The sequence below is a fragment of the Primulina eburnea genome, chromosome 4, assembly GCF_022965805.1.
Source record: "Primulina eburnea isolate SZY01 chromosome 4, ASM2296580v1, whole genome shotgun sequence".
Lineage (NCBI taxonomy): Eukaryota > Viridiplantae > Streptophyta > Magnoliopsida > Lamiales > Gesneriaceae > Primulina > Primulina eburnea.
In genome coordinates this window covers 40344736-40361855 of record NC_133104.1, presented here as the reverse complement: position 1 = coordinate 40361855, position 17120 = coordinate 40344736, and the positions used below count along the sequence as shown (strand labels likewise).

At 36.7% G+C, this 17120-nt stretch overlaps 2 protein-coding genes across 2 annotated transcripts; both read left to right on the top strand.

The window, feature by feature from the left end:
• Window positions 1-2962: 2962 nt before the first annotated feature.
• LOC140828904 (transcription factor MAMYB-like) lies at window positions 2963-4220 on the top strand. The gene has a single exon (XM_073191784.1). The coding sequence runs from the start codon at window positions 2991-2993 to the stop codon at window positions 3966-3968; it is 978 nt and encodes a 325-aa protein (XP_073047885.1). The 5' UTR covers window positions 2963-2990; the 3' UTR covers window positions 3969-4220.
• Window positions 4221-7464: 3244 nt separating this feature from the next.
• On the top strand, window positions 7465-14430 carry LOC140828902 (protein phosphatase 2C 29-like). Its single transcript, XM_073191782.1, has 5 exons — window positions 7465-7659; window positions 7697-9667; window positions 10494-10607; window positions 12738-13002; window positions 13912-14430. The coding sequence occupies exons 2-5, from the start codon at window positions 7772-7774 to the stop codon at window positions 14034-14036; spliced, it is 2400 nt and encodes a 799-aa protein (XP_073047883.1). The 5' UTR covers window positions 7465-7659; window positions 7697-7771; the 3' UTR covers window positions 14037-14430.
• Window positions 14431-17120: the final 2690 nt, after the last annotated feature.

Sequence of the window (17120 nt, the reverse complement as noted above, 5' to 3'; positions counted from 1 at the left end):
CTTGAGGGCCGGCTGGCCACCACACATACAAAAATAAAAAAATAATTATTATATATTTGCATATAAATTTCAATAATAAGAATACAATAATTAAAAAAAATAAACAGAATATCTAAAAGAAATCTTGAAAGTCTTTAACTATTATACCAATTATAGACACTTTATTTTTTTTATGGGTCAAATAATATATATATTAAATAATAAAATATATCTTATATAGTAATAATTTTAAAAAAAATCGGGGAGGCCGTGGCCCTCCCTGGTCCTACAATGAATCCGTTCCTGAATATTGGTAGGTTAACATGTCTCACAGATAAAGATTCGTGAGATCGTCTCATAAAAGATAACGAGACCTGTCAATTGGTCCGATTATCTCTCTTTTTCTTTCTTTTTTTTTTTAAAAAAAAAATCTTGATGATTTTGTTGCTTTTTTTTTTTTACGTGTCTCCTTCACCGCTGCGGTGTGTGTGTTTTTTCCTCGCAACCTTTGCTTTCAGATACACTTGCAATGGTTTTTCCAAGCTTTAACGATGACAGTTGACATTCATTGTGTGGATAATTAAATGGAGACGCAATAGTTGAATATTAAAAAATGAATGCCTACCAAATCACAAGAAAAACACAAGGTTCCATAATAGAATAACATCTAAATATCAAATTCAAATTAGTATATTCAGTTTTAAAAGCACTACTAAATGTGTATTTAACGGTGAAAATAGATATAAGTTGTTTGTTTAAAAACAGAATAATTAAAATAAATTTAAAAATTTCACATAATTTTAAAATAACACTACAAATAATTAAATTCTAAAGGTAATTAAAAATTACACATGATTAAAAAATGGATGAATTTCACTACGTATTCCATGTAAACTCCAAATATGTTGGATCGGGTCTTTTGAAGAATGAGGTTAATTCTTGGTTCCAAATGACAATACGTTACTTTGGAAAGATGTTGAATTATACGATAAAATATCTTGAAAGGACAATATTTGGGTCGGTATGCACATATTATATGTCTTCATAATATAATCTAAATCAATTAGATATCACATGATAGATGAACTTATCATTATATGACAGCATGTTTGAAGTACATCAAATGTTCGTTCAACATCTTTTCTTAATCTATCTTAATATTGTGCAAAAATTATATGTTTTTTTTTTTTGTGAGAGGGGTTGAGGGGTGGTTTTCACAAAGGTATCCCAAGAAGGATAAATACAATTGGTGAGATAGTATCTCATGTTGTACTTGTTCTTGCTCACCTCGAATCACATCGGAGGGGCTTCACCCTTTGCAAGGTTTAAGAACAACCGGCTGTAGTATAATTGAATGTTTTTTTTGGTATCCACTTTGATATTGTCCTGTCCAAGACATCATACAATTCTTCAAAGCCTAGTGCATACAATCAATGCTTCCAAGCATGCCGAGAAATCCTCTGCGGCCAGTTAGCCGAGAAACGTTTTCAAGTGTTGATTGCATCAAATACTGCTCATAAAATATATTATACGCCTTCCTCCAACATGTTTTCAAACAATCCAACATCGTCGATGCACATATCCTCAACTATTCGTCAACAACATCGCATGTAACATCATCTACAAGCTATCAGACCACAACAGAAATCTTTCTGAAATGATGACAATCCGAGCTTAGCGGTTGCGTTCCTATGTTGGACAAAACACGTTACAATGGTTTGTAAAGCTTTCACAATTTTGAAAAAAAAAAAAGATATCATCATTCGGAATCACTTTAAAAAATATTTCCCGATATAGACGGCTATCAGGGAAGCAATCTTATAATCTCTCAGCCACAACAACATGTTCTCGTTTTTTTTTTTCATTTGTAGTCACATGTGTGCTTTGATTCTCCCAATTAAAGCACAACAAAAACTTATTCCATGTATTATTGATGGTCGTATTGTCTCGAAGAGAAATTGGTGGAACATGGGATCATAGATGAAAATTTCATAGTCTGATGATGATGAGTTTATGTATGCCTCGATAAATATTGAAGAATGCTAATTAAATTATGTTAAAAAAAATTAGAAATTGTGTGGATGGAATTGTGTGTAAAAATTGAAGATTGTATGTGAAATGAGGCCGATGACTCACACACACGCTTCATTGTACAACTTCATCAGCCCTTGTTACATGCTCCGAGAGCTGATCATATTATATATATTTATTTTCTTAACTTTTTTTAAGAAAACTCTATCTATCACATCTTGTTGCTTGTCGTTGACTGGTTTCTAGTGAATGTGATTCATATAGAGATATATTCGTCGATTCTAGAAAAATAACATGATTATTACGTTATAACCATATGAAATGAAACTATTAAATATTAGATGCAACATGCATATAGTTATAAAACATTGGAATATGACATTTTGGAGCATAAATTCCACACATGAACATCTCATCAAATTCTTTATAGTAGATTGATATCACAAAAACCGTGAACAAGGTCAAACACACTTCAACACACACAAAATAAGTCATCAAATGCACATTCTGGTTTTGTTCGAGTTAATATAGTAAATGATCGTTTAATCAATTGTCAGAAGTTCGATTTTCTCTACCAACATTTTTTCGGACGAGTCTGTCACACATAGTTTGTCTATTGTGATTTACCTGATTAATGTGTTTTACAGATTACTTGTTAGCTCGAGGACTTACCCATTGCACACAAAAAGTAACGGTAGCGGGTATTATCATCATATAAACAATATTTTTTAAATTATTTCATATGGTTGGAGGTTTTCTCGATATTACCTGAAATCCAATAGACCTCCCTTGTGTTAGGAGAGTTGAAAAGATTTATACACTATACAGTGTTAAACGTTGAAAATATTATTTTTTATTTTTATTTTTTATAAAACTTGAGTTATGTGTGTTTTAGGTAAAATGGTAAAAATGTCAATTGAAAATACCTTTTTATATTTAGTTCATAGTAACAACGGGGAAACAAGATCTTGTTCACAGGCATGGAGTTCTTGGATGAATACGAAAGTAGACCAAGATTGATGATCCAATCGAAGCAATTGGCCCAACCTTCGGATCCCGAATCCAATCAATCGTCTCCATATATTCACAAGCCTACGCTTTTTGTTTCCCTTTCTCTTTCAGTTGCCGTTTTCTACATTGCATTTCGTTACATCGATTTAGAACCCCAGAAATCCCTTCTTTTGTGGCTCTCATGTTCCCTTCTTCTCGGGCCCTTTGCCCCTTCTTCCCTTACCGCTGGTGATATTCGTGTCGGACTCGGTCCCATTATCGAGGAAATTCCCAAGGAGATTGTTGATACGGATGAAAAATTGAACAGAAAATCATCGAAACCCAACAGAAAACTATGTGAAGATCCAGTCAGATTTGATGGGCTCCTCGATAAATCAACGAGTGTTAATGGGTTTGGGTCGTCCCTTGATTCGGACAAGAAGGAGGCTGATAGTTGCGGGTCATTGATTGAAGAGAAATTTGAGGAGAGGGAGTGGAGTAGCACGGATGAGGACGTGTTGAGGAAGTTGATGGGAACGCATCCAGCGGGGCAACCTGGGCGATGGGAGGCAATAGCAAAGGGGTTCAAAGGAAAGCACACGGTGGAGAGTGTGATATTGAAAGCTAAAGTAACGGGAGTGAAAAAGTCTAGTGATCAAGATTCATTCGAGAAGTTTCTAAAGGATCGTAAGCCTGTCGATAAACGAGTTCTCGATGAGGCCGGGGATGGTGGAATTGCTACAATCCATACAAATGTGGAAGATGAGAGGAAAGTGAGTGGATGGAGTGCTGGAGAGGATTTAGCTTTGCTTAATGCGTTAAAAGCATTTCCAAAGGATGTGCCCATGAGGTGGGAGAAGATTGCTGCTTCTCTCCCAGATAAAACTAAGTCAGCCTGTATGAAGAGGGTGACAGAGTTGAAAAAAGATTTTCGGAATTCAAGGACCTCTACTGGTCAAGGTTCTTAGGTGAAACGATTTGCTGAGTGGGAATTTGAAAGTCCTTGTTTATTGGGGTGATCACATGATCATGTTTTTAAGGCATACAACTTCAAAGTTTTTGTAATGTTGTTAATGATTGGGATGAATTGTTTGCTTATTCAGAAGTTTGACTTCATTTTTTCTTCTTGATCGCCTGTCTGTGATATATGTTTTTAGTTATAACTTGACTAATGTGGATTTTTTCAAAGACGATGATTTTTTGTTGTTCGGCAGTAGAAACTTGAACTACACAAAACATGGCGTGCCCTTGAAGATTCTACCACACTTTTTGCTAATTTGATGTCAGGGGATCTTGCTTATAATATAAAAGTATTGCAACGAATAACTGATATCAATTTATCGCGCTTTTGAAATAGAATCAAGAAACTCTGAGCCTTAAAAGTTGAAATAGTATTGTATATGTTTTGACTGTCAAAAGGATGCCAAGATAATCAGATCAAGGTCATGAAGATGAAGTTATAGGACACTTGATGAAAGACATTCTATTGGAGAATGCCAACTTGCCGTCAACTTGAATTTGGAGAAGCGCCAAGCGATTCTTCTCCCTAAGTAGACACTTGCACCAGTCATAATCTTTGCAAATTTTATTGCAAAATTGGTGCAGATCATCCTCATATTTCAATAGAACAGTAGCTTAGGCAGTGCTGATAGATGCTTTCAACTAGATGCATTCTTAGCACTTGGCAGATTGTGTTTCTCGTTTCTGATCTATCTGAATCCAAAGTTCAAACATTAGACAGTGTAGGCTGCTGGAACATTGATTGGGGTTAGGGGATATACTGCTTATTTATAAGTGGTTGTAGCTAGATTTTTTTTTAAAATTGTCCATTTTAGTAGGATTTCCTTGTGTTTGATTGATCATATCTTGAGCTAGACTCGTAGCCGAAGTAATTTGTCTTTTACACAATCTTAAGTCGTTTCTTACGCCCCATTGTCAAACCTTCGGCATGGCTTCGTGGTTTTAAAATCTGATACAAGAAGGCTAGCTCAAGACTCAAGAGTTACTTAATCCTCCTGGATTCTCTCTTCTTGTGGGCTGGTTTTGAAAACCAACGAAATGAGTAACTAAAATCTCCCGCTAAAATTTATTTTCCACGAAGTTATTGTCATATCCAACACCAGAACTCTTGCGTTTCAAAAAGTGTTTTTGAGCTTGGCTTGTGCATTCTCAAGATTTGTTCCATTACCCATACAATTCCAGCTTAAAAGTTGTGATACCCCCAGATGGAGGATGGGCTCGGCCCGCTCTCGATAGCCCATCCCGAAGGAAGCTCACCATTCAGAGAAGCATTTGCGGTAACCAGCGGGAGGTCACCCGGGAGGTCATCCCTGGCCGACCTACCATGCCAGCAGTTACGGCGATTGGAGTGGTCGGCCGAGCTCCCGAGCCGACCTCTTTGTCCAGCCTCCCGAGCCGAGCTCCTAGAAGGTAATATCGGGGTGATTGGAGATCCTTGGCCGAGCTCCCGAGCCGAGCTCCCATAAGGTCCGGGCTTCAGCCAGGCTCATACCTACGAGAGCTCTTACTCAGATACTAAGCGCGTAGCCCACGGAGATCAAAGCCCAGAAAGATAAAGCCCATTAAATCAAATCTGGCACTATATCTAAATCAAATCTGGCACAAGATCTAGCCAAATCTTCCGAAGATTCTGAGGATCTAAACCTACAAAAACTAGGACTCTATGGTTCACCTATAAATACCAGGTTTCGTTAACTCTTTTTTCATTGAATTGATACTTTTTCACATTCTCTTTGCACACACAGTTTTCTCTCTCAGTTTTCTGACTTGAGCGTCGGAGGGGCTACGCCGGAACAACCTTCCGACCCCCTTCTAACACTCTTGTTTGTGTTTCTGGATTTCGAGGTGTCTGATCCGAGCTCCCACGGTGAAGATCCGACCTCCCCGCCAGCGTTCTAAGGTTTGATCCGAGCTCTCCAAGCAGGGATCTGACCTCCCAGCTAGCATCACCGATTTCAGCGATATCAATTGGCGCCGTCTGTGGGAATAGTACTGAGAAGACGTAGACATGTGGGGACGAACAGGTATAAGAACAGGCCCTGCGCGCGGTAACCGAGGTCCCGGAGGTGGCAACCAGGGCCATGCAGATGGCAACCGAGGGCCATGCAGATGGCAACCGAGGTCCCGGAGGTGGCAACCAGGGCCATGCAGATGGTAACCGAGGTCCCGGAGGTGGCCAGGGTAGAGGCGTGGCTGATCTCAGCCTAGACCAATTGGCCCAGTTGATTAATAGATCTGTAAATGAGGCCCTCCGACGAAATCGGACTCCATCACCACCGCCACAAAAACCTCCTCCTCCTCCTCCTCCTCCTCCCCCCCAGAGCATATAGAAGCCATTTGGGAAGAAGTTAGGAGGCTTGGCAGGCGGATGGGGGGCCGACCTCCCCGCCAGCGTTCCAAGGTTTGATCCGAGCTCTCCAAGCAGGGATCTGACCTCCCAGCCAGCATCACCGATTTCAGCGATATCAAGTTGTTCTCTCTTCAGTTTACCAATTTTATTGGTTGTTTAAATAAAAAATTAATTCAGTTAATCAAAATAACTATATTAACCAATAATATATATATATATATATATATATATATATATATATATATATATATATATATATATATATATAACAAAAAATCTCTTTTTGCTTTATGTAGTGCATCCAGATTTTAGAAAAGAAATATTTGAAATAATATTTTGAAAGTTATTAATCCATTTTGTCAACGACACAAACCGACCTTCAATCAGTTAGCAGAAAATTCGAAATAAATTTGTATACGTTAGTAGTTGATTTCCAAAAGCATAATCTTTTCATAGGTGGTTTCAAGAACCCGATTAAAAATTTCTAAGAAAAATTATATAAAAAATGTACAGATAATTAATAAAGACATTATTATAATACTTTATTTATGTAGAATAATTAAGGAAAAAATAATATTATCATGAAAAATTAAATTTATGTATTTTTTTTAAAAAAAATCAGAATATTATTTTTAAAAAAACTTACAAAAAATATAAAAATTTTGATTTTGAATTTACAAATTTAATTTATAATTTTGTTTAACAAAAATACTTCAAAAATTGATTTTATAAACATAGTTTTGATATCATCTCCATCAACTGTTTCGACTTCCGTGTTATCCATGAAATGATATTTATCTATTGAACGTGATAAATAATATCAAAATTATACATCTGCTAAATGAAGAGTACCTCCTCTAAAAATGAAAAAAATATCAAAATTATATATAAACATTTCAATAAATCATTATAGAATCTTTTCATTAAATGACTAGGGTTGACCCCATCCCTCCAAAATTTTGAAAAATGAAAAAAGGGGACGGGGGGTTGGCATTAGGTTGCCAAGTCAGCAGTCACAACCAAAACATTAAAATTCAAATACCTCTCCCTCTCGAGACCTTTTGATGGTCCAATCATGGAAAGTATTTGTACGTTGTTGACAAAAGTGCCCTCCAATCTCCAACATGTCATCTTCCTCATGCAGATGCACGGAAGCCGAGACGCAGAGGAATAAAACCCAGCTCACCGTGGTAGCAGCACCTACTCTACCTTCTCTTTCTAACCCCTGAGAGACAACAAAAACAAACGCACCACTGACAAACAGAGAGTCAATTCTCTTTTTGACTTGTGTCTGTATATATATATATATATATATATATATTTCAGTTTGCGAAGCTTTTGTTTCAAAATTTTTATATATATTTGAGGGGGTTGGTGGAGGGAGATGAATCGTGGGATGTGATGGGTGCTGGGTTTTCGCAGGTTTTTCCATGTTTCAATCCTGCTGCCGGCCCGAACGGGACCGATCCGGACCTCATTTTCGGCGTCAATGCGGAGCCGCTCGACGAAACCCTAGGCCACTCCTTCTGCTACGTCCGGTCCTCCGCTCGCTTCGTTTCTCCCACGAACTCCGATCGCTTCGTTTCGCCCACTCAATCTCTTCGCTTCGATGATTCGTCCACTGCTCATACGAGGCCATCCAAATCGTCTGGGTTGCCTGAAACTTGGTTCCGAGCTATTTCTGGAGCTTCGGTTAGTGCCAACTCTTCCACTCCCGTAACTGTCCTTCAGCTTGAAGATAATTGCAACGATGCCATGAATGCTGCCGCCCCTCAAAATGCTAATAGCAGCGGTGGCAAGGGTTTTGTGGCTGGGCTGCCTAGGGGTGGTAGTAATGTAATGCTGGATGGATTTGAGAGTACATCGTCGTTTAGCGCCTTGCCACTGCAGCGGGTTCCTCGAAGTGGGGGCGAGGCACCTTCCGGCCCACTAGAGAGGGCCTTTTTCATGTCTGGCCCAATCGAGCGGGGAGCTGTCTCTGGACCGCTTGATGCTGCTGGTGGCGATAACAATGGGAGTGGAGGGGTGCCATTTTCGGCTCCTCTTGGGGGAATGTATGTAAAGAAGAGAAAGAAGGTGATTTCAGGAATTCGAAAGGCTTTGTATCGAAACTTTTCGGTGGTCCCAGTACGGAATTTTATTGGCGGAGGTGGGGGTGGCCAGAAGGATGTTATGGCCGGTGATGATAGCAGCCGAGAAGCTGCAATGATGGAATGTGACAGCAATGTACAATGGGCACTAGGAAAAGCGGGGGAGGATCGGGTGCATGTTGTTGTGTCAGAGGAATTGGGTTGGCTCTTTGTTGGAATCTACGATGGATTTAATGGCCCCGATGGCCCTGAATTTCTGATGAGCAATTTATACAAAGCCATGTACAGTGAATTAGAGGGTTTGTTTTGGGACACAAATGATACAGTTTCAGCTTTGAATGCAGATACTACTGATAGTTCTTATCCATCAAACCTTAACACAGACATTGTCCCAGAGTCTGATGACAGCAAAGAAGGTGATTCTGAATCATCAGTAAAAAAAGTTCTCTTTGGAGGAGAACAGTTTGAAGTTAAGAGGAGGAGATTATGGGAATTTTTAATGGAGGAAGATCCAGAAGACGGGGTTGATCTATCAGGTTCTGATAGATTTGCATTCTCTGTTGATGATGCATTGTGCGTGAGTAATTCTAGCCCAGCAGTGAATAGGCGGTCCTTACTGTCGGCAAAAGTAAAGGACGGGTTACCGAATGGGCCTAAGGATAAGGGCAGTAAGAGGTTCTTTCCTTGGAGATTTTGGCTGGAGGGAAAACATAAAGCAGATGGAGAACTGAGGGAAAACAATATTGCAGATGATGGGGAAGCTGAAGAGAAGAAAGTGAGTAGAATTGGTAGGAAGCGGAAGGTAGGAGTTGTTGATCACGAATTGGTGTTGAGTGCAATGTCTAGAGCGCTTGAAATTACCGAGCGAGCATATTTGGATTTGACCAATAGGGTTCTTGATCGGTACCCAGAGCTTGCATTGATGGGGTCTTGTTTGTTGGTTGTGTTGATGAGGGATGAAGATGTGTATACGATGAACGTTGGGGATAGTCGGGCTATCGTAGCACAGAATGAACTTGAAGAGGTCAGTAGTAGTTCAGAAGTACATACTCACGGGGATCTTGGGTTCAATAGCGGAGACATTGTCGAAGAGTCTGTAAACGTGTGCGAGAGGGAGTGTAATAGGGTTAATGTAGCTCACACAAATCAATCTATTGGGTTGACTGCTCTGCAGTTGTCCACTGACCATAGCACGAGCATACAGGAGGTCAGCTCCCCCAGTTCCACTTTTATCTTTTTTAAATGTCAAAGCATGGTTGTGGTGTTTCTTTTCTAGTTCTAATGTTCAAACTTTGGCTTCTTAATATTTGCTTGGGAGTTATATGACCTCTTTTCATCTGGAACCAGTTTGAGTTGGCTCTGTTCAAATTTAATAAAAATGCTCTGTGGCTTTGACTGAAAACCTCAAAGTTAAGTAGAGTGAACTGAGGCAAATGCAGGAAGTTTGTCATCCACAAATCTTACATGCTATTTTTGAAATTGCCTTTTAGCTAATTATGTATCCACTTCAGCAGCTTGACAGTTGGCTTTCTTTGTCTAAGATTGGTGTGGTCTACTCTTATCTTATTTATGAATTTTATGGTGTTCTGCTCACCTATATTATATATAGGTATCCAATTGCATCCCGAAAATTTGGTTTTTCTTTATTCTTTGACTGAGTTACAGCATGATTGGGAAGACATTCTTGATCAATTTGCAGTTGTATCGTCTTCTAGATGTCTTCTAGATGTCTTCTACTCTTCAACCCACTGATGCTTCTCAACCAAGTTATCGTTTTTGTTGAGAATAATTCTTGATTGCTTGATTGTTCTGAAATTTGGGTAAAGTTATTCTTAAAGCCATAAGGATTGTAAGTTTTTTTTGTTCTCGTGAATGTCATGATACTTTGAATGATATGAATGTTGTAGCTGGAGAAGACATGTCATCAAATACTTTGGAGAATGTGATTTTACTTTTGCATTTTTAAATGTATTTTCATCATTAAAGAGGTCTGAGTTTCTTATTCATTTTATATCATATGATAAAATTTACAGGAAGTGATTAGAATCAAGAACGAGCACCCTGATGACTCTAATTGCATAGTGAATGACAGGGTTAAAGGCCGTCTTAAAGTAACTCGTGCATTTGGGGCTGGATTTCTCAAACAGGTTTGTTAATTGACCCATGTCGATGCCTGTCTGACATTCTTGCCTTTGTTTTCTAATACTGTTGATCTTTTATTGACTGAAGAGCTTTTGGATTTCTCTACCTGGATTTGTAAAAACTTTGATGTTTATGAAATACGTCATAATACAATATATGGAAATTTATTCAAATAAGTTGAACAGTTTGATGACTTATTTGTATAGGGAAAATTATAAAAAAAAACACTCTAAATTTTTTCTCATCTCAAAATATACCCAGAAATTGAAAATTTTCTGGAAAACCAATCTCATAGAGAAAAATTCAAACTAGTATTTTGCATCCTGAAATATTTTGATGAATATGATTTAGAAATAATAACATTAATCATAAATATTTCAATGAAGTTGAAAAAATCTTAATGAACTGCTCTGGTAAAAATGACCTAAGAATATATGAACTTTAGAATAATTAGAGAATATATGGATAATATATTATCTAGAGGCTTCACCAACCTAATAATTTTAGAATATTCCGAATTAATAAATATTGTTAACTTGGAGAAAATAATTTATATATGTATACAATACATGTTGATGATATAATTGTCCCCATTTATTTTATTTTATATTCAATAACATATTGGGGTTTTCTTATAAAAAATTAGTGTACAGTGCAATAAAATTTTTACCCGTGCTTCTTCGGATAGGAATATATGTAGACTCAGGTTTGGGTAATTTTTGCAAGATTTCTCTGTTACAATTAAATTATAAAACAACAATTTTTTCAGCAAATGGCTAAGGAAATTGAGGAAAAACAAGTTAGATTTTAACCTGATAAATTCTTTTGTATGAAATGTTGATGAGATGGGTTTGTGAAGTAGAAAAATTTTTCATTGTTTTTTTTTACATGAAAATTCGGCCAGTTGGTTTTTCTCAATTATTGCTTGAATGTTTTTTGGAATCACAAGACATTATGGTAACTATTTATTATAATATTTTGTCAACCATTTTCTTCTTTTTTCTGCCATGTGTTTGTCGGTGATTGGGGTTTAACATCAACTGAGTAATTATTTAATGTTGGAGTATAACGATGCAATGGTCGTTGGACTTCTTCTGTCAAGATATGGATCAAATAATATTTATTCCTTTTTAGGTGGATTAAGGGCTGCTGCTCAATCAATTAATTATGAAATATCATGTACTCTACGGTCATGTTTGATGTCCTGGATTAGGTGTGGGTTAGGCGCACAATCACGAGTCATTCAATGTTGGTTCATTTTTTTCCTCATACCCACATAATCAGCGGGCTTATGAAAGCTGCTGTTGACAAGAAGGAAGCATACTTCCATGCCCATGTTATGCTTCATCTTAGATTGCATAGTGTCAGGAATAACTAAGTAATATTAACACTGTCCCTTAATTTTACTCAATTCCACCTACTTCATTCGCTCAAGTGCAAACATAGATCTATCAGACCTAAAAAAAGGAAGTGGAGAAAAATAAGAACCCGCGAAAATCTAAACAAGTACTGGAATAACTCAAGCTGTAGAAGGTGGAGATGCAAGGGTTGAACGCCATCGAGGTCTACCTGTTAATCAAGCTTAATATGTGTTGGGATTTTTGGGGAAAATCCTTTCCCAGTTGTTTTATCACTTTTGGCATTCCAAGAGAGATACGGCCGTAGTTCAAGATTACTTTCGTTGGTTTTCTTTGGTGGATTTGAAAAGGATCCAAGGGTATTATGGTCATTGTGGAGAAATACACAAATTTATCAATAATTGTATACACAGACCAAACAGTTTTTGACTAGCATGTGTTGAACGTGACTTGGATGTGGTTCACTACCTTGACGGTTCATGTTCCTTTTCTTGCATAATTTAAACTTTTTTAGTTTTTTTCTAGAAACTGTTCATGCGAAAATGTGAGAAATTAACATGAACACAAAAGATTATTGAATAAATCAAACATGCCTTCAGTTTCCTTTGTTTGTTTTGCATTTCTTTACTAAACATATACATATTAAGCATAGTTATTTTGCTGTTAAGATGGTCCCAAGTTTGTTAGCTCATGTAGTTTGATTTGTCAAATCTTCCTTCATGTTTTGATGTGCATATGTCTAGTCTCTCTTATGGTTTGAACTGTATTTTGGTGCAGAAAAAACTAAATGATGCCTTGTTAGAAATGTTTCGGAATGAGTATATTGGTACCACCCCTTACATATCGTGTTCACCTTCTCTTCGCCACCACAAACTGTCAGCCAGAGATCAGTTTTTGGTGCTTTCATCTGATGGCTTGTATCAATATTTTAGCAATCAAGAGGTGGTGTTGCATGTACAGACTTTTATGGAGAGGAACTCCGATGGAGATCCTGCTCAGCACCTGATAGAGGAGCTTTTGTTCCGTGCTGCGAGAAAAGCTGGTGAATTTTCTACCTTCATACAATAAAAAAATTATTCATAGAATTTTCTTTCATTGCATTGAGAACCAATGCTCTGCCAATGTCTACAACATGATGGACATCATTGGATGCTAATGTGTATTCAATTTCTACCTCATTCCCCCAATTTCAAGGTCAGCTGGGAGGCCTTTTTATCCTAATTATGGTAGATTTTGGACCGCTGCACAATCAAAGCACCTTTCCCCTATTTCCAAATGTAGGCACATAATTAATGATAAGCCTATGTCAGAATCTTTTGATCTTGATAAGCAAAGCTTGATGATGAACAATGTTGAAAATCCTGGTATAAAATTTTCTGAGTCCTGAATAATTTTCATGAAATTCAGTGAATCCCGTTATTGGCTTAATATCACGACTTAACACATTACAAACAGGCAAATTGGGATCCTTGTATTTTTCAGAGTTATTTATCCTGAATTTCCCGTTGAGCTGCAAATAATAATGCGTAATTCTGGCCATTTGGTCTAGGTTGATGGTGGTTTGCCAATGAGTTAGCTTAAAAGTTAAAAACTCGATTAACTATTCAGTTTGAACCTCGAAAATCTGTTTTGAACTGTGTTATGGTTTTGTAATGCATTGGGGTCAAGAATTTGTTAGGTGTTAGTTCTTTCATACGAATAAGATATCTACTAGCTAGTGGGTATAACGGGATAAATAGATTTTAACCATGAGCATGTTACATCTTCCTTGGCTGACTGTAGCTTGATTAGTATGACCTGTAGGTTGGCTGAACCATTCGTTTGGACAAGTTAATTTTATTTCAGTAAAGCACTATATTTTGTTCTGTTCCGATTTCAATGTTTTATTTTTTTGGATAACAAAGTTCACTCAAAAGGTGCGCTCTCTGAACCAAATTTGCATTTGGCGTAGGAATGGATTTTCACGAGCTTCTGGATATTCCACAAGGAGATCGTAGGAAGTACCATGATGATGTTACGGTTATGGTGGTATCTCTTGAGGGTAGAATTTGGAAATCATCAGGGAAATACCTCTGATTGCTTGATGGTGCTAGGTACTTGGACCATTGCAATAGCAGGCCAAGATTGTTGTCCGGGGGTTGGAGTTGAAAACCCAACCAGTCCTACTGCATATTGCTTGTGGTGAATGGGGGAAATCCACACGATTATCGACTACAATTTGAGGTAATGTACGTCGAAAACTCCAGAAATGGTGAAAATGTTTGCAGGAATAGGAAATTTTTGTAGTTGAGGGTGTATAACTTTTCTTTTTTCGAGACGGGATCTACCCCTTTTTTGTGCTTCTTTTCCTTAATTTGGAGAGCTTTGTTCATCCTTTGGGAGGGGTTTAGTAGAGAATATTCATGTGTAAATCAATGATAGAATCATGGGTTAACTTCCATTAATCCAATCCACCTTCCTTATGCTTCCAGTTTTATAAAACTCGCGGCATTTTTTGAACGTAGCTAAATCCTTGTTAACTTGAAAATGCGGCAATTAATATTTCTTTCCATCTTACTGGGCAGTCTTTTCCGTCAAGTCACGCACATGTTGAGCGATAGTTGAATGCATGCATTCAATTTACATTTGGGTGACCCAAAAAGCAAAATGGATGCATACTTTGAATTCACTAATAATTGTGGCAGCTCAAGATATGAATTTTTGGTGGAGATTTTATTCATTTAATACTGTTTGGGTTCTTAAGAATGCTGGAATGCTAGATTTAATGGTCCAAAGTTGATTTGGGTATGTGAGGTTGAAAGAAAAAGTGAGCCTCACACAATCAATTTGAAATTGGATCCTATAAATTTATATGAAGGTATTATTACCATCATTCTAGCATCTTGTACACCAAACATAGTGTTAATATTGGAAATTAGACCTAACTCAATCCTAAAGCTAGTTCAAGTGGGGAGGATTGTCCAAGTCCATATATGCAACTCTCATGTATATTATTCAACCGATATGAGACAACTAACACACTCTCAAGTTCCAATCTTAACATGGTATCAGAGCTCAGGTTTCACCGTTATGTGTTGGACTGCACATAGCTGGGTCACCCGTTCTGCCTATAATTGGGTCATTTGTAAACTTCACGCTCCAAATGTTCATTCCTGGGCGTGAGAGAGGTGTGTTAATTGTCTCACATCGGTTGTATAAATAACCTTAGAGTTGTATATATAGGCTTGGACAATCTTTCTCCTTGAGCTAGCTTTTGGGATTGAGTTAGGTCCAAATTCTAATCTTAACACATAGAACTTGCGAGAGTGTTTCACAAAGTTTCTTGAGCCATTTTAATTTTTGAAGATGTCTATTACTTGTATGGTCCATTGTATGAGAGATCCGAACTTATGATTTCAATTTACCCGATTTCGTGTTTGATTCATAGAATTATGAAAAGAAGTTTTGTAAACTGGGAAGATTTGGATAGATAATTTATTCCAATAGATCAACATTTTCAAGATAACTGATCTGAATTAAGGATGATTTTTCAGATTGTTATTTAGGAGAATCTGCTCAGAAAAAAAAAAGAAAAAAAAGAAGAGACTTTAATATCATAAAACATCTTGATTTGAGTTTCGAATCTAAATTTGTGGCCGATTTGTTACAACAGACGGGACTACAAAAACAAGCCTGCCTATTAAATATATGTTCGCTTGATTTTTCCGAAGGTACGTGACATGATCTTAAGAGAATCGATATTGAATTAATTTAAATCATATGAGGGAATATGGTAAGTTCCTAGAAAAGAACAGTTCACATTTTCAAAGAAAAATGGATTTCAATGTCATAGATTTAAAAATGGGATGGTACTCGGCTGTTTGCTGAAAAATAATATAACGAAAATGTTCAATATTTAGTCGGTAATGAATTTGAAAAGACTTTAATTATATAAGCTTTGTTTGTAATATAGTTGAACTGGACTCAATGGAAGTTACCTGTTTGATCGAGCCATGCTAAATTATTCATATTTTTATTAACATAATTAAAATGTTTGATACTGATTCATTGTGAATTAGAAAGATTTTAATTATACAAGTTTTGTTTGTAGTATAATTGGGCATCACTTGAGGAATATATCTGTTTGGCAAAAACTTGTGTGAGACGGTCTCACGGGTTTTATTTGTGAGACCGATCTTTTATTTGGGTCATCCATGAAAAAGTATTACTTTTTATGCTAAGAGTATTACTTTTTATTGTAAATATGGGTAGGGTTGACCCGTCTCACATATTAAAATCCGTGAGACGGTCTCATATGAGCAAGGTTCTAAAAAGCGTGAAGCGCCCCGAAGCGTGAATGTCGAGCTTCAAGCTTTTCAAGCTTAAGCGAGATTAGCACATGCTTAAGCGTGAAAAAGCGTTTTTTATATTCAGTGTAATTGTAATTATCTCAAACCAATAAATAAATAAAATAATACATAAATATGATGAATTTTATGTCTGATGCATTAATTCTCATATTTATAAAATCATAAAATATCAAAATTACCATCTTAATTTGTTTTTGCAACTATAACACATTAAAAATATTAAATATTTGTCAAATCATTATCAGACACGCTTAATCATAATTAAAATTAAAAAATAAACATCGAAATTATAAACCTAATTTATTACCTTCAAAATAAAAAAATTAATAGATGCGATTAATTGTGGTTAAACACGCTTAATTAAACACCTTAATTATGCTTAATTCGGTCAAACTACAGTTTGACTGCTTTTTTACGCTTTCTCCGAAGCGGGACGTTTTTTCCAAGCTTCAAGCTTAAGCGAGCTTAAGCGAGGCTTAAGCGAGCTTTTTAGAACACTGCATATGAGACCTACTCTATCTGTTTTTTTTAATAATAAAAACAGATTTATTAAAACTAAGATAATAAGTACTTAGTTACAATAGCATCAAATCAAATAGGACAACCATTACTGTGCCATTCTATGTTCCTTATAGATACACAAATTTTTTGAGCTAGATGATGTCTTGTTCTTCAGTCGTTCTCAGCATATGCTAAATAGATAGAAAACCAAGAGCCCTAATAAGTTCCCAAATTTTCAATACCAAAGCACCATTAATTATAGAATTTATGTTTTTTTTTGTTTTTCTGAAATATATAATCTATTTTTTAC